At 44.5% G+C, this 27,433-nt stretch overlaps 1 protein-coding gene across 2 annotated transcripts in view; it reads right to left on the reverse strand.

Moving 5' to 3' along the window:
- The window catches only part of TAFA2 (TAFA chemokine like family member 2), a 523,041-nt gene that overhangs the window by 22,452 nt on the left and 473,156 nt on the right, over positions 1-27,433 (reverse strand). For both annotated transcript variants that reach the window (XM_069764505.1, XM_069764504.1), the window contains exons 4-5: positions 10,104-10,256; positions 1,383-1,507 (exon numbers count right to left, since the gene is read on the reverse strand). In XM_069764505.1, the coding sequence (XP_069620606.1) occupies positions 1,383-1,507; positions 10,104-10,256 (278 nt within the window). The remainder of the gene's footprint in view (positions 1-1,382; positions 1,508-10,103; positions 10,257-27,433) is intronic.

Below are 27,433 nucleotides of genomic sequence, written 5' to 3' on the forward strand. Positions count from 1 at the left end.
GTACAGAGTCTTATTATAAAGTACATACATGTGCTTCTCACTAAATTAGAATATCATCAAAAATCATTCAAGTAATTACAGAGTGATCTATTTCAAGTGTTGATTTCTGTTAATCTTTATGATTATGGCTTACAGCCAATGAAAACCCAAAAGTCATTATCTCAGTAAATTAGAATACTTTATAAAACTAGCTTGAAAAATGATTTTAAAATCCGAAATGTTGGCCTACTGAAATGCACTCAATACTTGGTCAGGGCTCCTTTTGCAACAATTACCGCATCAATACAGCATGGCATGGAAGCGGTCAGCCTGTGACACTGCTGAGGTGTTATGGGAGTCCAAGTTGCTTTGATAGCAGCTTTCAGCTCATCTGCATTGTTGGGTGTTGTGTCTCTTATCTTCATCTTGACAATACCCCATAGATTCTCTATGGGGTTATGGTCAGGTGAGTTTACTGGCCAATCAAGCACAGTGATATTGATGTTTTTAAACCAGGTATTGGTACTTTTGGAAGTGTGGACAGGTGCCAAGTCCTGCTGGAGAATGAAATTTCCATCTCCAAAAAGCTTGTCGGCAGAGGGAACCATGAAGTGCTCTAATATTTCCTGGTAGATGGCTGCATTGACTTTGGTCTGATAAAACACAGGGGCCTACACCAGCAGATGACATGGCTCCCCAAACCATCACTGATTGTGGAAACTTCACACTAGACCTCAAGGAGCTTGGACTGTGTGCCTCTCCACTGTTCCACCTGACTCTGGGACATTGATTTCCAAATGAAATGCAAAATTTACTTTCATCTGAAAGCAACACCTTGGACCACTGAGCAACAGTCCAAACTTGGTCATGAGTGGCTTGACACAAGGAATGCAACACTTGTAGCCCATGTCCTGGATACTTCTGTATATGGTGGCTCTTGAAGCAATGACTCCATCAGCAGTCCACTGAATTTGAATGGTCTCCAAATTTTTGAATGGCCTTTTCTTAACAATCCTTTCAAGTTTGCAGTTATCCCGGTTGCTTGTAAAGCTTTTTCTACCACACTTTTGCATTCCACTCAACTTTCCATTAATATGCTTGGATACTGCACTCTGTGAACAGCCAGCTTCTTTAGCAATGACCTTTTGGGGCTTACCATCCTTGTGGAGTGTGTCAATGACTGCCTTCTGGACATCTGTCAAGTCAGCAGTCTTTCCATGATGTTGGAGCATACTGAAACATACTAAGGGACCTTTTTAAATGTTTAGGAAGCCTTTGCAAATATACAGTAGTCTTGCAAAAAGGTATTCATTATGTTTTTACATTGCTTATTATTGAATTGCTAATATAGCTAACAGTATTAATACTGGTATTAAAGTTGTATATGAATTAGCTAAACTTACCTTTGTGGTTTTCACTTTAGTACCTGAGGCACAACTCCATCCTTTTTGGTCTGGAAGGACTTTACATTCCTCTCCATCAAGACACGGATGCATTTGACACCACCATTTCTGTTCCACTATCGATGCTGAAATTAACAAAATGAACATCTAGACAATGACATTTATTAGATTTAACATGATTATAAGTAAATTGTGCCACAAACATGATAGATAATCTAATCTCTTCTGGTATTAATATTATGCACTGTACAATCATGGCCCAGAATTTTTGAGACTGACACAAATTTTGGTTTCCACAAACCTTGTGTTAGGAGTCGAGTTTCCTCTGCTGCACAGGGGGAATCTCGATCCGTGTCTGCTGCGGTCTCCCATTCTGCATCGGCTGCAGTGGAGCCTGCTCAGCGGAGATGTTGCTCCCAGCGTCTCGCTGAGACTGGTACTGTGCTAAGGGTTACTACTGCCTCTCCAGGCTCAGCTATTGTACCCTGCACTGATCTGCAGCGAGCAGGCTTTTCTGGGACTAAGTCCTGCTTTGCACACACTGAGCATGCCCAGGGCAAGATCTCTCAGTGGAGATCTAGGGCCACATGCTCAGGAAGGTCCTGTAGGTGCTAGGACTAAGTCCTGCTTTGCACACATTGAGCATGCCCAGGGCATGATCTCTCAATGGAGATCTAGGGTCACATGCTCAGGTACTGCTGCAAATCCATTGGTCCTTCTTTGAAGGGTCCTGAACGTGCTGCAGCTATATAAGCTTCGCATGACTGCACGGCCATGCGCTAGTATACAATTGTTATCGTGTGTGTGTTGATGAGTGCAAGTCGTTCCTTAAAAAACCCATCCCTTGTGTATGACTGTTCGCGTAAGGTGTATGGCAGCAATCTAGCGCCCGGCTGAACTCACAGCTTTAACACACGAAGCAGCGTCTAACTGCTGTGACCGCCAGTGCAGCGCCGTGCGCTATTAGAGCGCTTACCTTACCCAAGTCTAGGTGGTTAGTGGCTTCCGCTAGTGTGGCACAGCATGCACTTCTGTGCATAATAGTTACCGCTGATACCCCAATTGTGGTGTCGATCGCAAGAGGTCTACACTAACTCTAATCCTGTGTCCTGGGATAGAGTTCTGTGGTTCCATGCTTGCGCTCTCTGTGACTTAACAGGGATCGCTTCCTTCACACAGGGTGACGTTAACTTGTGTGTGTAATCACATTGTACTGCCATATAGTGCCACCATTCACTTAGCAGCAGGTTCTTTCCTGCACGGTGGATCCCGGTTGGCGAACGCACCAATCTTAGTTAATAAATATATTCGGTGCGTTCCGCCAACCCTAACATTATACTAGCGCCAGGATCTGGCTAAGTAATGGTGGACGAACAGCGATTGCAGGGGTACATCCAGCTGCTGGAGGGCCGGTTGGCATCTCTTGAGCGTGCAACCTCGGCGGTGGATGTTACCGCAATTGCTGTTCAGGCTGCTAGCGTGGCTGCAGCAGCTTTACCCACTGCCACCCCTGTTCCGACTCTATCTCACCTCCCTTTGCCTGAGAAATACTCTGGGAACAGTAAGTCCTGTAGGGGTTTCGTGAGCCAGTGTGGTATACATCTCGAGCTCCTGGCTGCACGTTTTCCCACAGAGCAGGCAAAGGTGGGATTCATAATATCTCTCTTGTCGGACAGGGCGTTGGAGTGGGCTACGCTGCTGTGGGAGCGCAACGATCATGTAGTGCGGAGTGTTCTTCAGTTTCTGGACACTCTGAAACAGGTCATTGTAGGACCTCAATTCACCCATGATACAGCGCTCAAACTGCTGGCTTTGACTCAGGGTTCAACCATGGTCAGCCATTTTGCTGTTCACTTCCGGACATTAGCGTCTAAGTTGGAATGGCCAGACAAAACCCTCATTCCCGTATTTTGGAGGGGGCTGGCTGACCATGTGAAGGACGCTTTGGCCACTAGGGAGATTCCCGCCACACAAGAGGAGCTCATATCTGTATCAACTCGCATAGACCTTCGTTTTCACGAGCGAAGGTTGGAGCGAGCCCAGTGTAGGCAGAGGTTGCGGCTGGCTCCCACCTTCGCCAAACCTTTGGAATCTCCAGTCCAGGCGTCCGAGTCACATAAGGTCTGTCATGTTTGCCGGCAGTCAGGACATCTTGCCTCCAAGTGTCCTCAGCGGTCGGGGAAACGTCAGCGTCTAGTGGCAGTAGGAAGAGGTACACTAGACACGGTGATGTTTGCCTCAAAGTTGTCCTTCAAGGGGACAATTACCATAAGCCCATCCACTCTTATGGTAGAGCTATGCGCGGATTCAGGGGTGGAGGGTAATTTTATGTCATCCGCAGTCGCCCAGCATCACGCAATACCCCTAGTGATGCCCACCAAGCCAGTAACCGTTCGAGTGGTAAATGGGTCGACACTACCCTCACAGATTACCCACCAAACCATTCCTTTGACGCTTTCTGTGTCTCCTTCACATCAGGAGATTATCTCCCTATTAGTCATTCCTGAGGGAATTGATGAGGTCCTGTTGGGGATACCATGGCTACGCTATCATTCTCCTCATATAGAGTGGTCCTCAGGGAGAATTTTGGGATAGAGTAAATCCTGTCAGGGTAGATGTCAGAGGGAGTGCGTTCAGGTTGCTACAACACAGGTACCCGCAGATCTTTCCTCTCTCCCCAAGCACTAATGGCCCTATGCAGATGTGTTCTCCAAAAGGGCTGCAGAGACTCTTATGCCTCACCGCCCCTATGACAGTCCTATTGTCCTCTTGCCTGGTGCTGAGCCTCCCCGGGGTCGAGTCTATCCGTTATCTCTCCCGGAGACAGAGGCAATGTCTCAGTACATTCAAGAGAATCTGGCTAGAGGATTCATTAGGATGTCAGTGTCACCTGCAGGGGCTGGGTTCTTCTTTGTACAGAAGAAGACTGGAGACTTACGTCCATGCATAGACTACAGGGGTCTTAACGCCATCACCGTTAAGAACAAGTACCCATTACCCCTGATATCTGAGCTTTTTGATAGGCTACGGGGAGCAAGGATATTTACAAAATTAGATCTGCGGGATGCCTACAACCTGATTCACATCCGTGAGGGGGATGAATGGAAGACGGCTTTTAACACCAGGGATGGGCACTATGAATATCTGGTGATGCCCTTCAGGCTCTGTAATGCCCCAGCTTTCTTCCAAGACTTTGTCAATGACATCTTCCGGGATATGCTCTCCACCTCGGTCGTAGTCTATCTGGATGATATTCTCATCTACTCTCCAGATATTGACTCCCATCGGAGTGATGTTCGCAAAGTCTTCGACCTCTTACGGGCAAACTCCCACTACGCCAAGTTGGAGAAGTGTGTGTTTGAGCAGGAGTCCTTGCCTTTCCTTGGTTATATCATCTCTGCCCAGGGTTTGGCTATGGATCCTGCCAAGCTACAGGCTGGGATGGACTGGCAGGAATCCCATTCTTTTAAAGCTGTGCAGTGCTTTATGGGGTTCATTAATTACTATCCCCAGTTCATTCCACACTTCTCAACTTTGGTGGCTCCTTTGGTTGCTCTCACCAAGAAGGGAGCAAATCCCAAGTTGTAGTCAGAGGAGGTCTTCAAAGCCTTTCTCTCAATTAAGTCACACTTCGCTAGCGCTCCCATCCTACATTGCCCCGATGTAGATAAACAATTTATCATGGAGGTGGATGCCTCATGCGTTGGTGCTGGAGCAGTCCTTTTCCAAAAGGATGCTCAAGGTCGGAAGCATCCTTGCTTCTTCTCCAAGACCTTCACACCAGCGGAGAGGAATTATTCCATCGGGGAAAGGGAGTTGCTAGCCATGAGGTTGGCTTTTTCTGAGTGGAGACATCTCTTGGACGGAGCTCGCTTTCCCTTCCAAGTGTTCACTGACCACAAGAACTTGGTATATATACAGACGGCCCAGCGGCTGAATACTCGCCAGGCTAGATGGTCCCTGTTCTTCTCCCGGTTCCATTTTACTCTCCATTTTCTCTCTGGGGAGAAGAACATTCGTGCCGACGCTCTCTCTCGCTCCGTAGTGTCATCTGAGGAGAAGGAGAAGGAGCCTCAGTTTATTGTCCCTTCAGAGAGCCTGAGAACTGTGGCTCTGGTTTCGCTAGAGTCCATGCCCCCGGGCAAGACTTTCGTACCAGCGAATTTGCCACCAGAGGTTCTCTCTTGGGCTCACTCGTCCAGAGTGGGTGGACATTTTGGGAGCAAGAGGACATCTGAGCTTTTGGCGAGGACGTACTGGTGGCCGCATATGGCCTGTGACGTCAGGGACTATATTTGGGCGTGTGTCTCCTGCGCCCAGAATAGGTCTACTCTGCAACAGCCTGCTGGGTTACTTTACCCCATGCCGGTGGCAGACAGGCCCTGGGAGATGGTTGGGATGGACTTCGTGGTGGGCTTACCCAAGTCTCGTAGCTGCACCATTATCTGGGTAGTCTCCGATCATTTTTCTAAGATGGTGCATTTGGTGCCGCTTCCACGGTTACCTTCTGCACGGGCCTTGGCGGTGTTGTTCATAAAACATATTTTCCGCTTCCATGGAATGCCTGATAAAATTTTCAGGGACTGGGGTCCCCAGTTTGCGTCTCGGTTTTGGAGAGAGCTCTGCCGTTTACTCAGCATAGAGCTGAATCTCTCCTCTGCATATCATCCCGAGACGAATGGGTTGATAGAGAGAACCAACCAGACTCTGGTGACATACTTGCGACATTTTGTCTCTGCTAGGCAGGATGACTGTGCATCTTTGCTACCTTGGGCGGAATTTGCATTGAACAACGCCGTAGCCGATTCCACTGGTCAGACTCCTCTTCTCCTTAATTACGGCCAGCATCCGCATGTCCCTGTGCCCATGCCCGTGTCATCCAACGATTCTAGGGTGGCAGACTGGGCGGTGGAGGCACGTGACATCTGGGACCGCACTCAGGATGCCATCCGGACCTCCAAGGAGAGAATGAGGGTTTCGGCTGATACACACCGGTGCCCCGCTCCGACCTTTGCTCCTGGCGACTTAGTGTGGCTCTCCGCCCGTAACATCAGGCTGCGAGTTGAGTCCACTAAGTTTGCGCCTCGCTACATTGGTCCATTCAAGGTTCTGGAACAGGTCAACCCTGTGGTCTACCGTTTGGCTATTCCTCCACGCCTTGGTATCACCGATACTTTTCACGTTTCCCTCTTAAAGCCCGTTCATTTGTCCTGGTTTTCTGAGTCATCTGCCGGGACATCGGGTTCATCCACGGATGAGTTTGAGGTGAATGCTATTGTGGGGTGCAAGGTGGTACGTGGCAAGAAATTTTATCTGGTGGACTGGAAGGGTCACGGCCCAGAGGATAGAACCTGGCAGCCTGTGGAGCACATTCGGGCTCCGTTGCTCATTGCAGCTTTTGAGCGTAGCGAGACTTAAGGAGGGGGGCCCTAGGAGGGGGGGTAATGTTAGGAGTCGAGTTTCCTCTGCTGCACAGGGGGAATCTCGATCCGTCTCTGCTGCGGTCTCCCATTTTGCATCGGCCGCAGTGGAGCCTGCTCAGCGGAGATGTCGCTCCCAGCGTCTCGCTGAGACTGGTACTGTGCTAAGGGTTACTACTGCCTCTCCAGGCTCAGCTATTGTACCCTGCACTGATCTGCAGCGAGCAGGCTTTTCTGGGACTAAGTCCTGCTTTGCACACACTGAGCATGCCCAGGGCAAGATCTCTCAGTGGAGATCTAGGGCCACATGCTCAGGAAGGTCCTGTAGGTGCTAGGACTAAGTCCTGCTTTGCACACACTGAGCATGCCCAGGGCAAGATCTCTCAATGGAGATCTAGGGTCACATGCTCATGCACTGCTGCAAATCCATTGGTCCTTCTTTGAAGGGTCCTGAACGTGCTGCAGCTATATAAGCTTCGCATGACCGCACGGCCATGCGCTAGTATACAATTGTTATCGTGTGTGTGTTGATGAGTGCAAGTCGTTCCTTAAAAAACCCATCCCTTTTGTATGACTGTTCGCGTAAGGTGTATGGCTGCAATCTAGCGCCCGGCTGATCTCACAGCTTTAACACACGAAGCAGCGTCTAACTGCTGTGACCGCCAGTGCAGCGCCGTGCGCTATTAGAGCGCTTATCTTACCCAAGTCTGGGTGGTTAGTGGCGTCTGCTAGTGTGGCACAGCATGCACTTCTGTGCATAATAGTTACCGCTAGGGTTGAACGACTTTTATTTTTATAGGATCGGGTCGGGTTTCTCGAAACCCGACTTTCTAAAAAGTCGGGTCAAGTGAAATCGGCCGATCCTATAAAAAAGTCGGGGTCGGGGTCGGCCGAAACACGAAACCCAGTGCAGTGCAATGGGATAATATGGTTCCCAGGGTCTGAAGGAGCGGAAACTCTCCTTCAGGCCCTGGGATCCATATTAATGTGTAAAATAAAGAATCAAAATAAAAAATATTGATATACTCACCCTTGGACGCGCCCTGGTACTAACAGGCAGCCTTCCTTCCTAAGAATGAGCGTGTGAAGGACCTGCGGTGACGTCGCAGCTTGTGATTGGTCGCGTGAGCGGTCACATAGGCGGTCACGCGACCAATCACAAGCCGCGACGTCATCTAAGGTCCTTCACGCGCTCATTCTCAGGAAGGAAGGCTGCCGGAAAGAAACAGGGCGTGTTCGAGGGTGAGTATATTCCTATTAGGAAAGAAATCAGTCCATGGGAGGACTGCCACAATTATCAACAACTAAGCTAACCAGGTTATCAAAAAAGCATACAATTGTATAGTGATAATGTGTTATAAAAACCTAACTGTATTTTTAAATATCAGTTGATTGTTTATTCTGTACCCACTTGAGCAGTCTTTGGGGTCAATAGGTATATTCTTTTCAACTCACTAGTTTTTTATCAGACTTTTAAGAGCAGACTTGCTGCTTCTAAAAGGGGGGTGGTGCTTGTAATCATTGTCTTCTTCTGTTAGCCACAATTTTCTCCAAGAAGAAACTTGAAGTCATCATTGCTTTGCATCAAATGGACTTTAAAGCAAGTTGCTTGAAAGACTACACCTAAATCAACCTTTTATTGAATTATCAAGAACTTCAAAAAGAAAATTAATTTGCTAAGAAGGCTTCATGGTGCCCAAGAAAGTCCAGCAAGTGCCAGGACCGTCTCAGGATAAATTTATGAAATTGTTTCAACACCAGTGCTGAGCATGCTCAGTAATATCAGCAGACAGGTGTGAGTGCATCTGTACATACAATGGAGGCTGGTCTGGTGCCAGGATGGACAGTAATGAAAGCTCTTCTCATCAAGAAAAACAGCATGGACAGAATGCAAATCTCCAGCAAGAGCAGGAATCAGACTGCAGAAGTGAAGAGAACTGGAGTAAAGTTATTATATCTGATGAGGGCTATTTCAGACTGTTTGGGGTATCAGGAAGGATTAATTTCTAGAGAAGAAATGACCGTAAGTCCTGGGTTATGTCAACGGTAAAGCATTCTGAGACTAATCTTGTGTGGGGCTGCTTATTCTCCAAAGTACTGGGCTCACTCACAATTTTGCCTAAGAACACTACCATGAATAAAGAATAGTATCAAAAGAACCTACAAGACCAACTTCTCACCATGATTCAGAAGCAATTTAGTAATGAACAATGCCTTTTCCAGCATAATGAAGACCATGTCATAAGGCAAAAATGATAACTAAGTGATTTTGTGAGAAAAACATTGACTTTTTTGTCCATGGTGAGGACATTCCCCAGATCTCAATCGAATTGATAACATATAGTCAGTCCTCAAAAAGTGGATAGACAAAACACAATAAATATAATAAACTTCAAGCAGTGATTAGGCAAGAATGGGTTGCCATCAGTCAGAATTTGGTTAAGAAGCTATCAAGTATACCAAGGCTAATTGTAGAAGTTTTGATAAAAATTGCAATTTGTAAATATTGAGTCTTTGCATAAACTTGATTTTACATTTAACTATAGAAGTTTTAAAATGTATAAAATGCTTAGAATTGTGCTCCAGTGTATCATAGAAACATCTGACCAAAAGATGTAAAAACACTGAAGCAAGCTTTGTGAAAAATATGTCACTCTCAAAATGTTTGGTCATGACTATATACTGTATAATGACACAATAGGTAATCATAACTTATTTGGCCTTTTTATAAAAATGTTTGCCCACAATTGGCATCACCTTGGATAAAGTTCCACCAATTTATTAAAGGGAACCTGTCACCTGAATTTGGCGGGACCAGTTTTGGGTCATATGGGCGGAGTTTTCGGGTGTTTGATTCACCCTTTCCTTACCTGCTGGCTGCATGCTGGCCGAAATATTGGATTGAAGTTCATTCTCTGTCTTCCATAGTACACGCCTGCGCAAGGTAAGATTACTTTGCGCAGGCGTGTACAACGGAGGACAGAGAATGAACTTCAATCCAATATTTCGGCCAGCATGCAGCCAGCAGGTAAGGAAAGGGTGAATCAAACACCCGAAAACTCCACCCATATGACCCAAAACCAGTCCCGCCAAAATCAGGTGACAGGTTCCCTTTAAAGTGGATGAACCACTGTGATAATTTTGGTGTATTTCATGTCTAAATAGTCACACAATAAATAAGTCTCTTCCTTAGTATTTTATTTAGTCATCAAAATTCTGGATTAAAGTATGACGGAAAACATTTTGTCATAGTAATTATTATAGACCAGATCACAACACTTAGCAAAGTCAAGATACATACCATCTACACAAGATGGAGTAGCTCTTGTTGTTCCTGCCACTTGTCCTGGGAAGCATGAGCACTTTACTGTCTGTGACCTTTCCTCTATCTTGTTCTTATTACAGCATCTGTGAAGAGCCACAACTTCACATGTCCCAGTTTTAACATGATGAGCTGAAGAGGAAAGAAGATAAGTGGCTTTAAAAAAAAAATAAAACATTTTATTTACAGTTGAAATAATCTCTGTGGTGACTCATAACTAGAGAACATGTATCCCAAAGTAGAGCAAAATAAAACAAAACAATAAAATAGTCTTTCAGAGGTTCTAAAATGTCACATTATTCTTACAAAGCTCCCTTTATACCCAACAGACAACAGAAGAAAAAGCAGATGGAAGGTAGTAACATGTTTGTATTAGACCTAACACATTTGTTTTTAATAAGACCAATGTTTTTTTTTTATTTCTAGCAATTTAGACATTGGAAATTTATGAGTGATGAGGAAATCCGCTATCCATAAAAAATAATTATAAATATTACTTTATCGAGATCATATCTGACATTTATGGGGAGACAAACGTCTAATAATTTATTTGCATACTCACCTTTGTTAAGAACATAATATAAGAGGTGGCTATTCACATCTAATGACTGAAAGCTAATATATTTCAAAACATGATTCTTGCATGAAAACTAAGCTGTTCAGTCTGCAGAGAAAGGCAGCTGTGAAATTACACATTTCTCTCGAACTTCAGCCATATTTACATCAGACAAGTCCTTCGTTTTAAAAAGCACAATACAACAATAAAAGAGGTTTTTGGGTCTTAATGATGACGCCAGGTCAAAAATTTGTAGTTTTTGCTTTTATTTTATTTATGCTCCTCCCCTGTCCTGAGTATTCTTGTTTTGTTTTGTTTTTTCATTTAGTTTTTGTTTAGTTTTTAATTCTGCAATATAGTTCCAGAGATATGGGCATTTTTGTTTGGTGCTAAATGTTATGGTCTTTACCAATGTGGCATGGCTCAAAGGATTCTCTAGGTTCATGTCTTTAAGATTCCTTGCATTGTTATCCTGTGCATTTTTATCCTGTATGCAATTTCTTACATTCGTACTAAGGGGAGCAGCAGGATTATAAGAGCAAAAATTGGCAACTTTTGCCCTAGTGACAGGTCTTTTTTAATATTGCTGGTCTATCCTTATAATCTGACATCACTGAATGATTAATAGAGGTCAAACCCAAGCAAAACTATAGAGTTGTGATGCTTGCTAAAGCTTTACAGCCCTTTTAGTGCAGTACTTAAAGAGCATCTATCAGCAGATTTCACAAAAAATAAATGCATAGACTATTATTAGTGATGAGCGAATACATTCGGCACTATTCGTTACTCGCACGAATAGTACGGTATTCGGGCTATTCATTACTCGTCAAGTAAATAGGCATATTCAAGTGACCCACCCAGTATGTTTGGTGCTTTATTTACAGCCAATGAACATGCTGGGCTGGCATGCCAATCACAGTAATGCCAGAGCCATCTTCGGTGTGGCATTACTATGACTGCCTGGCCGTCCAGTGTCATAGGGGATGTCAAAATTTGGTCAGCGCGCTACACCACTAACAAACCCAGACAAGTGCGAGGATGATGTGGGGTGGATGGCAGACAAATTCTCCAGTGTACTGACAAGCAGCACTACGAAGTCTTCCACATGGTCCAGTGTCAGCAGTCAAAAGACTGGGCCTCTGAATCCTCAACCTAGTCCTTCTTCCTTCCACCATTAAGAGTCCCAGAAGACATATGACCCCAATGCTGGCCACTTTGAGGAACTGTTTACATTCCCTTGTAATTTGTCAGTGTCATGCAGCTGCAGTGCAGTACAGCGCAACCTCCATCAGGGGGAGCTTGGTAGGGAAGCCAGACTGCACACACAGAGCAACTGAACAGACACCACCTAGTGGCGAGAGCGAGGTCAGGAAAGCTGAGTCAGATTACAAGACAGCATAATAGTACAAACGGAGTTAGACAGAATGAATAGTCAGGACATAGCAAGGGATAAGTAAACCAGGACGGGCAAAATATGGTACAATAGCGACAAACTGAAACAGAGTCACAGAGCCAAGCCAAGAGATCATAACCAGGGAGTCAAGCAGATATACAGACAAACAAAGAGACACTGGGAAAGGGCAGGCAGGAGGAGATAACAGACACAGGACAAGTCAGGGTTCACAGTAGGACAAACCAAGGGCTTCCAGAGTCAGGTTCATACGCCAAAGACAGAGCTATAACTGACACCACCCTCAGGATACCTGGGAGCTAAATAGCAAACCCGAGCCCAGAATGAGGCAGATCAAAGTTAACCCTTGACATGATCCACCCAGAGAAAGCAGACAGGGCTAAACTCTGGAACGGATCATGACAGTACCCTTCTCTCAAGGGGGGCCACCGGACCCCCAGGTTTCCCAGGATAACATGCATGAAATGCCCGGACCAATCGATCAGCATGGACAGATCGCACCGGGACCCAAGATCGATCCTCAGGACAATAACCCCTCCAATTGACCAAATACTGAAGAGAACTACGGACAATGCGAGAATCCACGATGTGTTCTACTTCAAACTTGGTCTGACCATCCACAGAGACAGGAGGCGGAGGGGATGGAGGCCCAGCGGAAGATGGTACAAAGGACTTAAGAAGAGATTTATGGAACACATTGGAGATCCGAAGCGACTAAGGAAGGCGTAAACGAAAGGCAACTAGATTGACCACCTCAATGATCTCATAAGGACCAATAAACCTGGGACCAAGCTTAGGAGAAGGAATCTTTAGACGAATGTTCTTGGTAGACAACCACACTTTATCTCCTACCAGGAATATAGGTCCTACAGACCGTCGCTTATCAGCAAAAAGTTTATGTTTGCCCTGAGCCTTCCCAATGTTCTTCTGGACCTCCCTCCACACCTCCCCCAATGTTGCACTGCCGTATCAGCCCCTGGACATCCTGAATCCAGCCTAAAAAATTCACCAAAATGGGGATGAAAACCGTAGTTACAGAAGAATGGAGAGGTGCCCGTGAACTGGTTAATCCAATTATTAAATGCAAATTCAGCCACGGGCAATGAAGAACACCAATCATCCTGCTGAGATGTAGCAAGACACCTCAAAATCTGTTCAAGTGACTGATAGGTCCTCTCCGTCTGCCTGTTGGTCTCAGGATGGGATGCAGAGGAGAAGGTCAAACAAATACCCAATCTTTTACAAAATGCCCTCCAAAATTTGGACACAAATTATACTCCTCTATCAGAAACCACACTCAAAGGCACGCCATGCAGCGGTAAAACGTGCTCAACAAACAATCTAGATAATGTCTCAGCATTAGGCAATCCTGCCAGAGGTACAAAATGCGCTTGCTTACTGAATCTGTCAACCACTACCCAGATTACAGTTTTGCCATTGGAAGGAGGGAGATCAGTGATAAAATCCATGGACAAATGAGTCCAAGGTCTATCTGGAATTGGCAATGGCACCAAATCCCCAGCCGGCCGGTTATGGGAGCTCTTAGCACGGGCACAGGTATCACAAGCAGACACAAACTCAATAATATCATAATTCATGGAGGGCCACCAAAACAGCCTAGTAATAGCTTTCCGGGTGGCAGACATCCCCGGGTGACCAATAAGAGCAGAATCGTGGAACTCCCGGAGAATCCTCAATCGATACTGAACTGGGACAAAAAAGCTTATTGTCAGCCAAAGAGGGAGGAGCAAGAGACTGAGCCTTTCGAATCTCCTGCTCCAATTCATAGGATACTCCTGCAACAACCACCCCATGCTGAAGAATGGAGGAAGGAGGTTCGGGGTGATATCGGATCAAAACTGCGAGATAAGGCATCAGTCTTGACATTCTTGGAACCAGGCTGAAAAGTGATTGAAAAATGAAAACGAGAGAAAAACAGCGACCACCTAGCCTGTCTAGGAGTTAACCGTTTGGCGGTTTCAATATAAGACAAATTCTTGTGGTCAGTAATCACCGTGATCCGATGAACCGCCCACTCCAAAAAATGCCTCCATTCTTCAAAAGCCAATTTTATGGCCAATAACTCCCGGTTCCCAACATCATAGTTCCTCTTAGCAGAAGAAAAATTACTGGAGAAAAAGGCACACGGTCTCAAGTTGGTCAAAGTAACGGGTCCCTGAGACAACACCGCCCCTACTCCCACCTCTGATGCGTCCACCTCTACAATGAATGGTTTAGATGGATTGGGCTGAACAAATACAGGAGCAGACATAAAACATTTTTTTAATGTGATAAATGCTTCAACTGCCAAGGATGACCAAACTTTGAGATCAGCCCCTTTGCAAGTGAGATCGGTGAGTGGCTTGACTACCGGAGAAAACCCTTTGATTAATTTTTGGTAATAATTGGCAAAACCCAGAAAACGTTGCAACCCATTGAGGTCTCTGGGTTGCACCCAATCAACAATGGCCTGTACCTTTCCGGGATCCATCTGAAACCCATTCGCAGAAAGGATGATCCCCAGAAAAGAATGCTCCTGGACACAAAACAAACATTTCTCTGGTTTAGCAAATAAAGAATTTCCCCGTAACCTTTGAAGAACAGCACGTAAATGACCGATGTGAGATTCCATGTCAGGTGAGAAAAAAAGGATATCATCCAGGTATACAACCATAAAGCGCCCGATAAAATCAGAAAACACATCATTCATGAAGTTCTGAAACACCGCAGGCGCGTTTGTGAGACCAAAGGGCATGACTAGGGTTGAGCGAAACGGGTCGTTCATTTTCAAAAGTCGACGACTTTTGGCAAAGTCGGGTTTCATGAAACCCGATCCGACCCCTGTGCGGGGTCGGCCATGCGGTACGCGACTTTCGCGCCAAAGTCGCGTTTCAATGACGCGAAAAGCGCCATTTCTCAGCCAATGAAGGTAAACGCAGAGTGTGGGCAGCGTGATGACATAGGTCCTGGTCCCCACCATCTTAGAGAAGGGCATTGCAGTGATTGGCTTGCTGTCCGCGGCGTCACAGGGGCTATAAAGGGGCGTTCCCGCCGACCGCCATGTTACTGCTGCTGATCTGAGCTTAGGGAGAGGTTGCTGCCGCTTTGTCAGAAGCAGGGATAGCGTTAGGCAGGGTCCATTAACCACCAAACCGCTTGTGCTGTAGCGATTTCCACAGCCCAACACCACCTTCGGTGTGCAGGGACAGTGGAAGCTACATTTTTTTTTTTCCCCTCAGCGCTGTAGCTCATTGGGCTGCCCTAGAAGGCTCCCTGATAGCTGCATTGCTGTGTGTACGCCGCTGTGCAAACCAACTGCTTTTTTCAAAGCACAAATCCTCTTGTTCCTTCCTTTCTGCACAGCTATCTTGTTTATTTGTCCACACTTTTTATTTAATTTGTGCATCAGTCCACTCCTTATTGCTGCCTGCCATACCTGGCTGAGATTACTGCAGGGAGATAGTAATTGAAGGACAGTTCCTTTTTTTTTTTTTTGTGGGAGATTAAGATTGGCATTTCTGCTAGAGTGCCATCCCTGTCTGTGTCATCTCTCACTCAGTGGGCCATAGAAAGCCTATTTATTTTTTTGCTTGATTTGGGTTCTAAAATCTACCTGAAAAAATCACTACATCAATCAGTGGGAGAAAAATATTGGCCTCAGGGCTTGTGTGCCACTCCTTACTCCTGTGTGTGCCATCTCTCACTCAGTGGGCCATAGAAAGCCTATTAATTTTTTTGCTTGATTTGGGTTCTAAATTCTATCTGAAAAAATCAATAAATCAATCAGTGGGAGATTAATATTGGCCTTTGGGCTTGTGTGCCAGTCCTAAGCGTGCCATCTCACTCTCTCAGATAGTGGGCCATAGAAAGCCTATTTATTATTTTTTTTATTGGGTTTATAAATTTTCCCTGGAAAAAAAAAAAAAAGTGGGAGATTAATATTGGCCTCTGGGCTTGTGTGCCAGTCCTGAGCGTGCCATCTCTCTCACAAATAGTGGGCCATAGAAAGCCTATTTATTTTTTTGGTTGATTTGGGTTCTAAATTGTACCTGAAAAAATCAATAAATCAATCAGTGGGAGATTAATATTGGCCTTTGGGCTTGTGTGCCAGTCCTAAGCGTGCCATCTCTCTCTCTCAGATAGTGGGCCATAGAAAGCCTATTTATTATTTTTTTTATTGGGTTTATAAATTTTCCCTGGAAAAAAAAATAAAAGTGGGAGATTAACCCCTCTGTGACCTTAGACGTACTATCCCGTCGAGGTGCCCTGGGCTTATCTGACCCTGGACGGGATAGTACGTCATAGCCGATCGGCCGCGCTCACGGGGGGAGCGCGGCCGATCGCGGCCGGGTGTCAGCTGCTTATCGCAGCTGACATCCGGCACTATGTGCCAGGAGCGGTCACGGACCGCCCCCGGCACATTAACCCCTGGCACACCGCGATCAAAGATGATCGCGATGTGCCGGCGGTGCAGGGAAGCACCGCGCAGGGAGGGGGCTCCCTGCGGGCTTCCCTGAGCCCCCCGCAGCAACGCGATGTGATCGCGTTGCTGCGAGGGTCTCCTCACCTCCCTCCCTGCTCGAGCCCCGGATCCAAGATGGCCGCGGATCCGGGTCCTGCAGGGAGGGAGGTGGCTTCACAGAGCCTGCTTAGAGCAGGCACTGTGAAGGCTGCAGCGCTGCATGTCAGATCAGTGATCTGACAGAGTGCTGTGCAAACTGTCAGATCACTGATCTGTGATGTCCCCCCCTGGGACAAAGTAAAAAAGTAAAAAAAAAATTTTCCAAATGTGTAAAAAAAATAAAAAAAAATATTCCAAAATAATGAAAAAAAAAAAAATATATTATTCCCATAAATACATTTCTTCATCTAAATAAAAAAAAAAAACCAATAAAAGTACACATATTTAGTATCGCCGCGTCCGTAACGACCCGACCTATAAAACTGTCCCACTAGTTAACCCCTTCAGTAAACACCGTAAGAAAAAAAAAAAAAAACGAGGCAAAAAACAACGCTTTATTATCATACCGCCGAACAAAAAGTGGAATAACACGCGATCAAAAGGACAGATATAAATAACCATGGTACCGCTGAAAGCGTCATATTGTCCCGCAAAAAAAGAGCCGCCATACAGCATCATCAGCAAAAAAATAAAAAAGTTATAGTCCTGAGAATAAAGCGATGCAAAAATAATTATTTTTTCTGTAAAATAGTTTTTATCGTATAAAAGCACCAAACCATAAAAAAATGATATAAATGAGGTATCGCTGTAATCGTACTGATCCAAAGAATAAAACTGATTTATCAATTTTACCAAACGCGGAACGGTATAAACGCCTCCCCCAATAGAAATTCATGAATAGCTGGCTTTTGGTCATTCTTCCTCACAAAAATCGGAATAAAAAGCGATAAAAAAATGTCACGTGCCCAAAAATGTTTTCAATAAAAACGTCAACTCGTCCCGCAAAAAACAAGACCTCACATGACTCTGTGGACCAAAATATGGAAAAATTATAGCTCTCAAAATGTGGTATTGCAAAAAATATTTTTTGCAATAAAAAGGGTCTTTCAGTGTGTGACGGCTGCCAATCATAAAAATCCGCTAAAAAACTCGCTATAAAAGTAAATCAAACCCCCCTTCATCACCCCCTTAGTTAGGGAAAAATAAAAAAAAATGTATTTATTTCCATTTTCCCATTAGGGCTAGGGTTAGGGCTAGGATTAGGGTTAGGGTTAGGGCTAGGGTTAGGGCTAGGGTTAGGGCTAGGGCTAGGGTTAGGGCTAGGGTTAGGGCTAGGGCTAGGGTTAGGGTTAGGGCTAGGGTTAGGGTTAGGGCTAGGGTTAGGGTTAGGGCTAGGGTTAGGGCTAGGGTTAGGGCTAGGGTTAGGGTTAGGGTTAGGGCTAGGGTTAGGGCTAGGGTTAGGGTTAGGGCTAGGGTTAGGGTTAGGGTTAGGGCTAGGGTTAGGGCTAGGGTTAGGGTTAGGGTTGGGGCTACAGTTAGGGTTGGGGCTAAAGTTAGGGTTAGGGTTTAGATTACATTTACAGTTGGGAATAGGGTTGGGATTAGGGTTAGGGGTGTGTCAGGGTTAGAGGTGTGGTTAGGGTTACCGTTGGAATTAGGGTTAGGGGTGTGTTTAGATTAGGGATTCAGTTATAATTGGGGGGTTTCCACTGTTTCGGCACATCAGGGGCTCTCCAAACACGACATGGCGTCCGATCTCAATTCCAGCCAATTCTGCGTTGAAAAAGTAAAACAGTGCTCCTTCCCTTCCGAGCTCTCCTGTGTGCCCAAACAGGGGTTTACCCCAACATATGGGGTATCAGCGTACTCAGGACAAATTGGACAACAACTTTTGTGGACCAATTTCTCCTGTTACCCTTGGGAAAATACAAAACTGGGGGCTAAAAAATAATTTTTGTGGGAAAACAAAAAGATTTTTTATTTTCACGGCTCTGCGTTATAAACTGTAGTGAAACACTTGGGGGTTCAAAGTTCTCACAACACATCTAGATAAGTTCATTGAGGGGTCTAGTTTCCAATATGGGGTCACTTGTGGGGGGTTTCTACTGTTTAGGTACATTAGGGGCTCTGCAAACGCAATGTGACGCCTGCAGACCAATCCATCTAAGTCTGCATTCCAAATGATGCTCCTTCCCTTCCGAGCCCTCCCATGCGCCCAAACGGTGGTTCCCCCCCACATATCGGGTATCAGCGTACTCAGGACAAATTGGACAACAACATTTAGGGTCCAATTTCTCCTGCTAACCTTGGAAAAATACAAAACTGGGGGCTAAAATATAATTTTTGTGGAAAAAAAAATATTTTTTATTTGCATGGCTCTGCGTTATAAACTGTAGTGAAATACTTGGGGGTTCAAAGCTCTCACAACACATCAAGATGAGTTCCTTAGGGGGTCTACTTTCCAAAATGGTGTCACTTGTGGGGGGTTTCTACTGTTTAGGTACATTAGGGGCTCTGCAAACGCAATGTGACGCCTGCAGACCATTCCATCTAAGTCTGCATTCCAAATGGCGCTCCTTCCCTTCTGAACCCTCCCATGCGCCCAAACGGTGGTTCCCCCCCACATATGGGGTATCAGCGTACTCAGGACAAATTGGACAACAACTTTTGGGGTCCAATTTCTCCTGTTACCCTAGGGAAAATACAAAACTGGGGGCTAAAAAATAATTTTTGTGGGAAAAAAATTTTGTTTTATTTTTATGGCTCTGCATTATAAACTTCTGTGAAGCCCTTGGTGGGTCAAAGTGCTCACCACACATCCAGATAAGTTCCTTAGGGGGTCTACTTTCCAAAATGGTGTCACTTGTGGGGGGTTTCAATGTTTAGGCACATCAGTGGCTCTCCAAACGCAACATGGCGTCCCATCTCAATTCCTGTCAATTTTGCATTGAAAAGTCAAACGGCGCTCCTTCCCTTCCGAGCTCTCCCATGCACCCAAAAAGTGGTTTACTGCCACATATGGGGTATCAGCGTACTCGGGACAAATTGGACAACAACTTTTGAGGTCCAATTTCTTCTCTTACCCTTGGAAAAATAAAAAATTGGGGGCAAAAATATAATTTTTGTGAAAAAATATGATTTTTTATTTTTACGGTTCTGCATTATAAACTTCTGTGAAGCACTTGGTGGGTCAAAGTGCTCACCACACCTCTAGATAAGTTCCTTAGGGGGTCTACTTTCCAAAATGGTGTCACTTGTGGGGGTTTCAATGTTTAGGCACATCAGTGGCTCTCCAAACGCAACATGGCGTCCCATCTCAATTTCTGTCAATTTTGCATTGAAATGTCAAACTGCGCTCCTTCCCTTCCGAGCTCTCCCATGCGCCCAAACAGTGGTTTACTGCCACATATGGGGTATCAGCGTACTCAGGACAAATTGGACAACAACTTTTTGGGTCCAATTTCTCCTGTTACCCTTGGTAAAATAAAACAAATTGGAGCTGAAGTAAATTTTTTGTGTAAAAAAGTTAAATGTTCATTTTTATTTAAACATTCCAAAAATTCCTATTAAACACCTGAAGGGTTAATAAACTTCTTGAATGTGGTTTTGAGCACCTTGAGGGGTGCAGTTTTTAGAATGGTGTCACACTTGGGCATTTTCTATCATATAGACCCCTCAAAATGACTTCAAATGAGACGTGGTCCCTAAAAAAAAATGGTGTTGTAAAAATGAGAAATTGCTGGTCAACTTTTAACCCTTATAACTCCCTAACAAAAAAAAAAATTGGTTCCAAAATTATGCTGATGTAAAGGAGACATGTGGGAAATGTTACTTATTAAGTATTTTGTGTGACATATCTCTGTGATTTAATTGCATAAAAATTCAAAGTTTGAAAATTGCGAAATTTTCAAAATTTTCGCCAAATTTCCGTTTTTTTCACAAATAAACGCAGGTACTATCAAAGAAATTTTACCACTATCATGAAGTACAATATGTCACGAGAAAACAATGTCAGAATCACCAGGATCCGTTGAAGCGTTTCGGAGTTATAACCTCATAAAGGGACAGTGGTCAGAATTGTAAAAATTGGCCTGGTCATTAACGTGCAAACCACCCTTGGGGGTAAAGGGGTTAATATTGGCCTCTGGGCTTGTGTGCCAGTCCTGAGCGTGCCATCTCTCTCACAAATATTGGGCCATAGAAAGCCTATTTATTTTTTTGGTTGATTTGGGTTCTAAATTCTACCTGAAAAAATCAATAAAACAATCAGTGGGAGATAAATATTGGCCTCTGGGCTTGTGTGCCACTCCTGACTCCTGTGTGCGTCCTCTCTCACTCAGTGGGCCCTACAAAGCCTATTTTTTTTTTATTTGTTTTCTAAATTCTCCCTGAAACAATCATTTTATTTTATTTGGTTTCTAAATTATTCCTGAAAAAATCATTTTTTTTGTATTTTTTTTTTCTAAAGTCTCCCTGAAAAAAAAAAAAAATCAAATCAGTGGGAGATTAATATTGCCCTTTCTGCTTGTGTGCCAGTCTTGACTCCTGGGTGTGCCATCTCTCTCTCTCCAATTGTGGGCCATAGAAAGCCTATTAATTTTTTTGCTTGATTTGGGTTCCAAAATCTACCTGAAAAAATCACTAAATCAATCAGTGGGAGATAAATATTGGCCTCTGGGCTTGTGTGCCACTCCTGACTCCTGTGTGCGTCCTCTCTCACTCAGTGGGCCCTACAAAGCCTATTTTTTTTTATTTGTTTTCTAAATTCTCCCTGAAACAATCATTTTATTTTATTTTGTTTCTAAATTCTTCCTGAAAAATTCATTTAACCAGGGATTCAAGCTTCAGGAGGCTAATTTGCATATTCCAGGTGCCTTCCGGGAGAAGCGAAGTCTCCCTAAGCTAGAAGATCGTTGGGTACAGCCGGGACCAGCTGCTTCGAAAGCATCACCAAACCAGGGATTCAAGCTTCAGGAGGCTAATTTGCTAATTTGCATATTCCAGGTGCCTTCTGGGAGAAGCGAAGTCTCCCTAAGCTAGAAGATCGTTGGGTACAGCCGGGACCAGCTGCTTCGAAAGCATCACCAAACCAGGGATTCAAGCTTCAGGAGGCTAATTTGCATATTCCAGGTGCCTTCTGGGAGAAGCGAAGTCTCCCTAAGCTAGAAGATCGTTGGGTACAGCCGGGACCAGCTGCTTCGAAAGCATCACCAAACCAGGGATTCAAGCTTCAGGAGGCTAATTTGCATATTCCAGGTGCCTTCTGGGAGAAGCGAAGTCTCCCTAAGCTAGAAGATCATTGGGTACAGCCGGGACCAGCTGCTTCGAAAGCATCACCAAACCAGGGATTCAAGCTTCAGGAGGCTAATTTGCATATTCCAGGTGCCTTCTGGGAGAAGCGAAGTCTCCCTAAGCTAGAAGATCGTTGGGTACAGCCGGGACCAGCTGCTTCGAAAGCATCACCAAACCAGGGATTCAAGCTTCAGGAGGCTAATTTGCATATTCCAGGTGCCTTCTGGGAGAAGCGAAGTCTCCCTAAGCTAGAAGATCGTTGGGTACAGCCGGGACCAGCTGCTTCGAAAGCATCACCAAACCAGGGATTCAAGCTTCAGGAGGCTAATTTGCATATTCCAGGTGCCTTCTGGGAGAAGCGAAGTCTCCCTAAGCTAGAAGATCGTTGGGTACAGCCGGGACCAGCTGCTTCGAAAGCATCACCAAACCAGGGATTCAAGCTTCAGGAGGCTAATTTGCATATTCCAGGTGCCTTCTGGGAGAAGCGAAGTCTCCCTAAGCTAGAAGATCGTTGGGTACAGCCGGGACCAGCTGCTTCGAAAGCATCACCAAACCAGGGATTCAAGCTTCAGGAGGCTAATTTGCATATTCCAGGTGCCATCTGGGAGAAGCGAAGTCTCCCTAAGCTAGAAGATCATTGGGTACAGCCGGGACCAGCTGCTTCGAAAGCATCACCAAACCAGGGATTCAAGCTTCAGGAGGCTAATTTGCATATTCCAGGTGCCTTCTGGGAGAAGCGAAGTCTCCCTAAGCTAGAAGATCGTTGGGTACAGCCGGGACCAGCTGCTTCGAAAGCATCACCAAACCAGGGATTCAAGCTTCAGGAGGCTAATTTGCATATTCCAGGTGCCTTCTGGGAGAAGCGAAGTCTCCCTAAGCTAGAAGATCGTTGGGTACAGCCGGGACCAGCTGCTTCGAAAGCATCACCAAACCAGGGATTCAAGCTTCAGGAGGCTAATTTGCATATTCCAGGTGCCTTCTGGGAGAAGCGAAGTCTCCCTAAGCTAGAAGATCGTTGGGTACAGCCGGGACCAGCTGCTTCGAAAGCATCACCAAACCGCGCGCCGTAAGAAGAAGAAGAATTAAATTTCACCTGTCAGAAGTGTAGACTAGCGGCCCTTTTAGAAGAAAAGGTGCGGGGTCTGGAAGAAAGAATAGCAACTTTGAAACTCATCAAAGAGAATGAAGACTTTCTAGACAGAACAGAAGCATCTCTACTGGTCACAGAAGGTGCAAAAAGTGTCAGAGAACCTCCAAAAGCAGATGAGTGGAAGCATGTGACCAAAAGAAGCAAGAAGACCATGGAGAAATCACCAACCACACAACTGAAGAACCGATATCAAATCTTTGTAGAGGATGAAGATGGCACACCTAAGAATGAAGCAATACCAGCAAGCAAAAAAGAAAAGGGCATACAGCAACAAGTGACAGCAAAAAGTACAGCCAAGAAGCAACGAAGAGTGGTGGTGGTGGGAGACTCACTACTGAGAGGCACCGAAGCAGCCATCTGCAGACCGGACATAACTGCAAGAGAAGTATGCTGCCTTCCAGGTGCGATGATCAAGGATGTGACCGATAGGATACCAAAGCTCTTCAGCTCCAAGGACGTCCACCCATTTCTTCTGATACATGTTGGCACCAATGACACGGCAAGGAAGGACCTACCGACAATCTGCAAGGACTTTGAAGAGTTGGGGAAGAAAGTAAAGGAACTGGATGCACAGGTAGTTTTTTCTTCTATCCTTCCAGTAGACGGGCATGGCACCAGGAGATGGAACAGGATCCTTGATGCAAACACTGGCTAAGACGATGGTGCAGACAACAAGGATTTGGATTCCTGGACCACGGTGTGAATTACTGGTATGATGGACTCCTCGCCAGAGACGGACTACACCTCAACAAACCTGGGAAACACACATTCGCCAGAAGACTCGCTACACTCATCAGGAGGGCATTAAACTAGAAGAAGAGGGGACGGGAAGAAAAACATTAGACTCGAACAAAGACGACCCAGGAAAACATACTCAGAAGGGAGGTAAGAACATTTCTAAAACAATCCACAGTGAGGAGATTGGAACAAAACAAAATCCTCTAAACTGCATGCTCGCAACCGCCAGAAGCCTGACAAACAAGATGGAAGAACTAGAAGCAGAAATATCTACAGGTAACTTTGACATAGTGGGAATAACCGAGACATGGTTAGATGAAAGCTATGACTGGGCAGTTAACTTACAGGGTTACAGTCTGTTTAGAAAGGATCGGAAAAATCGGAGAGGAGGAGGGGTTTGTCTCTATGTAAAGTCTTGTCTAAAGTCCACTTTAAGGGAGGATATTAGCGAAGGGAATGAGGATGTCGAGTCCATATGGGTTGAAATTCATGGAGGGAAAAATGGTAACAAAATTCTCATTGGGGTCTGTTACAAACCCCCAAATATAACAGAAAGCATGGAAAGTCTACTTCTAAAGCAGATAGATGAAGCTGCAACCCATAATGAGGTCCTGGTTATGGGGGACTTTAACTACCCGGATATTAACTGGGAAACAGAAACCTGTGAAACCCATAAAGGCAACAGGTTTCTGCTAATAACCAAGAAAAATTATCTTTCACAATTGGTGCAGAATCCAACCAGAGGAGCAGCACTTTTAGACCTAATACTATCTAATAGACCTGACAGAATAACAAATCTGCAGATGGTTGGGCATTTAGGAAATAGCGACCACAATATTGTACAGTTTCACCTGTCTTTCACTAGGGGGACTTGTCAGGGAGTCACAAAAACATTGAACTTTAGGAAGGCAAAGTTTGAACAGCTTAGAGATGCCCTTAATCTGGTAGACTGGGACAATATCCTCAGAAATGAGAATACAGATAATAAATGGGAAATGTTTAAGAACATCCTAAATAGGCAGTGTAAGCGGTTTATACTTTGTGGGAATAAAAGGACTAGAAATAGGAAAAACCCAATGTGGCTAAACAAAGAAGTAAGACAGGCAATTAACAGTAAAAAGAAAGCATTTGCACTACTAAAGCAGGATGGCACCATTGAAGCTCTAAAAAACTATAGGGAGAAAAATACTTTATCTAAAAAACTAATTAAAGCTGCCAAAAAGGAAACAGAGAAGCACATTGCTAAGGAGAGTAAAACTAATCCCAAACTGTTCTTCAACTATATCAATAGTAAAAGAATAAAAACTGAAAATGTAGGCCCCTTAAAAAATAGTGAGGAAAGAATGGTTGTAGATGACGAGGAAAAAGCTAACATATTAAACACCTTCTTCTCCACGGTATTCACGGTGGAAAATGAAATGCTAGGTGAAATCCCAAGAAACAATGAAAACCCTATATTAAGGGTCACCAATCTAACCCAAGAAGAGGTGCGAAACCGGCTAAATAAGATTAAAATAGATAAATCTCCGGGTCCGGATGGCATACACCCACGAGTACTAAGAGAACTAAGTAATGTAATAGATAAACCATTATTTCTTATTTTTAGGGACTCTATAGAGACAGGGTCTGTTCCGCAGGATTGGCGCATAGCAAATGTGGTGCCAATATTCAAAAAGGGCTCTAAAAGTGAACCTGGAAATTATAGGCCAGTAAGTCTAACCTCTATTGTTGGTAAAATATTTGAAGGGTTTCTGAGGGATGTTATTCTGGATTATCTCAATGAGAATAACTGTTTAACTCCATATCAGCATGGGTTTATGAGAAATCGCTCCTGTCAAACCAATCTAATCAGTTTTTATGAAGAGGTAAGCTATAGACTGGACCACGGTGAGTCATTGGACGTGGTATATCTCAATTTTTCCAAAGCGTTTGATACCGTGCCGCACAAGAGGTTGGTACACAAAATGAGAATGCTTGGTCTGGGGGAAAATGTGTGTAAATGGGTTAGTAACTGGCTTAGTGATAGAAAGCAGAGGGTGGTTATAAATGGTATAGTCTCTAACTGGGTCGCTGTGACCAGTGGGGTACCGCAGGGGTCAGTATTGGGACCTGTTCTCTTCAACATATTCATTAATGATCTGGTAGAAGGTTTACACAGTAAAATATCGATATTTGCAGATGATACAAAACTATGTAAAGCAGTTAATACAAGAGAAGATAGTATTCTGCTACAGATGGATCTGGATAAGTTGGAAACTTGGGCTGAAAGGTGGCAGATGAGGTTTAACAATGATAAATGTAAGGTTATACACATGGGAAGAGGGAATCAATATCACCATTACACACTGAACGGGAAACCACTGGGTAAATCTGACAGGGAGAAGGACTTGGGGATCCTAGTTAATGATAAACTTACCTGGAGCAGCCAGTGCCAGGCAGCAGCTGCCAAGGCAAACAGGATCATGGGGTGCATTAAAAGAGGTCTGGATACACATGATGAGAGCATTATACTGCCTCTGTACAAATCCCTAGTTAGACCGCACATGGAGTACTGTGTCCAGTTTTGGGCACCGGTGCTCAGGAAGGATATAATGGAACTAGAGAGAGTACAAAGGAGGGCAACAAAATTAATAAAGGGGATGGGAGAACTACAATACCCAGATAGATTAGCGAAATTAGGATTATTTAGTCTAGAAAAAAGACGACTGAGGGGCGATCTAATAACCATGTATAAGTATATAAGGGGACAATACAAATATCTCGCTGAGGATCTGTTTATACCAAGGAAGGTGACGGGCACAAGGGGGCATTCTTTGCGTCTGGAGGAGAGAAGGTTTTTCCACCAACATAGAAGAGGATTCTTTACTGTTAGGGCAGTGAGAATCTGGAATTGCTTGCCTGAGGAGGTGGTGATGGCGAACTCAGTCGAGGGGTTCAAGAGAGGCCTGGATGTCTTCCTGGAGCAGAACAATATTGTATCATACAATTATTAGGTTCTGTAGAAGGACGTAGATCTGGGTATTTATTATGATGGAATATAGGCTGAACTGAATGGACAAATGTCTTTTTTCGGCCTTACTAACTATGTTACTATGTTACTATGTTACTATGTATTTTTTTGTATTTTTTTTTTCTAAAGTCTCCCTGAAAAAAAAAAAAAATCAAATCAGTGGGAGATTAATATTGCCCTTTCTGCTTGTGTGCCAGTCTTGACTCCTGGGTGTGACATCTCTCTCTCTCCAATTGTGGGCCATAGAAAGCCTATTAATTTTTTTGCTTGATTTGGGTTCTAAATTCTACCTGAAAAAATCAATAAATCAATCAGTGGGAGATAAATATTGGCCTCTGGGCTTGTGTGCCACTCCTGACTCCTGTGTGCGTCCTCTCTCACTCAGTGGGCCCTACAAAGCCTATTTTTTTTTATTTGTTTTCTAAATTCTCCCTGAAACAATCATTTTATTTTATTTGGTTTCTAAATTATTCCTGAAAAAATCATTTTTTTTGTATTTTTTTTTCTGGAGTCTCCTTGAAAAAAAAAAGAAAAAATCAAATCAGTGGGAGATTAATATTGCCCTTTCTGCTTGTGTGCCAGTCTTGACTCCTGGGTGTGCCATCTCTCTCTCTCCAATTGTGGGCCATAGAAAGCCTATTAATTTTTTTGCTTGATTTGGGTTCCAAAATCTACCTGAAAAAATCACTA

Source organism: Ranitomeya imitator, chromosome 4, assembly GCF_032444005.1.
Source record: "Ranitomeya imitator isolate aRanImi1 chromosome 4, aRanImi1.pri, whole genome shotgun sequence".
Taxonomy (NCBI): Eukaryota; Metazoa; Chordata; class Amphibia; order Anura; family Dendrobatidae; genus Ranitomeya; species Ranitomeya imitator.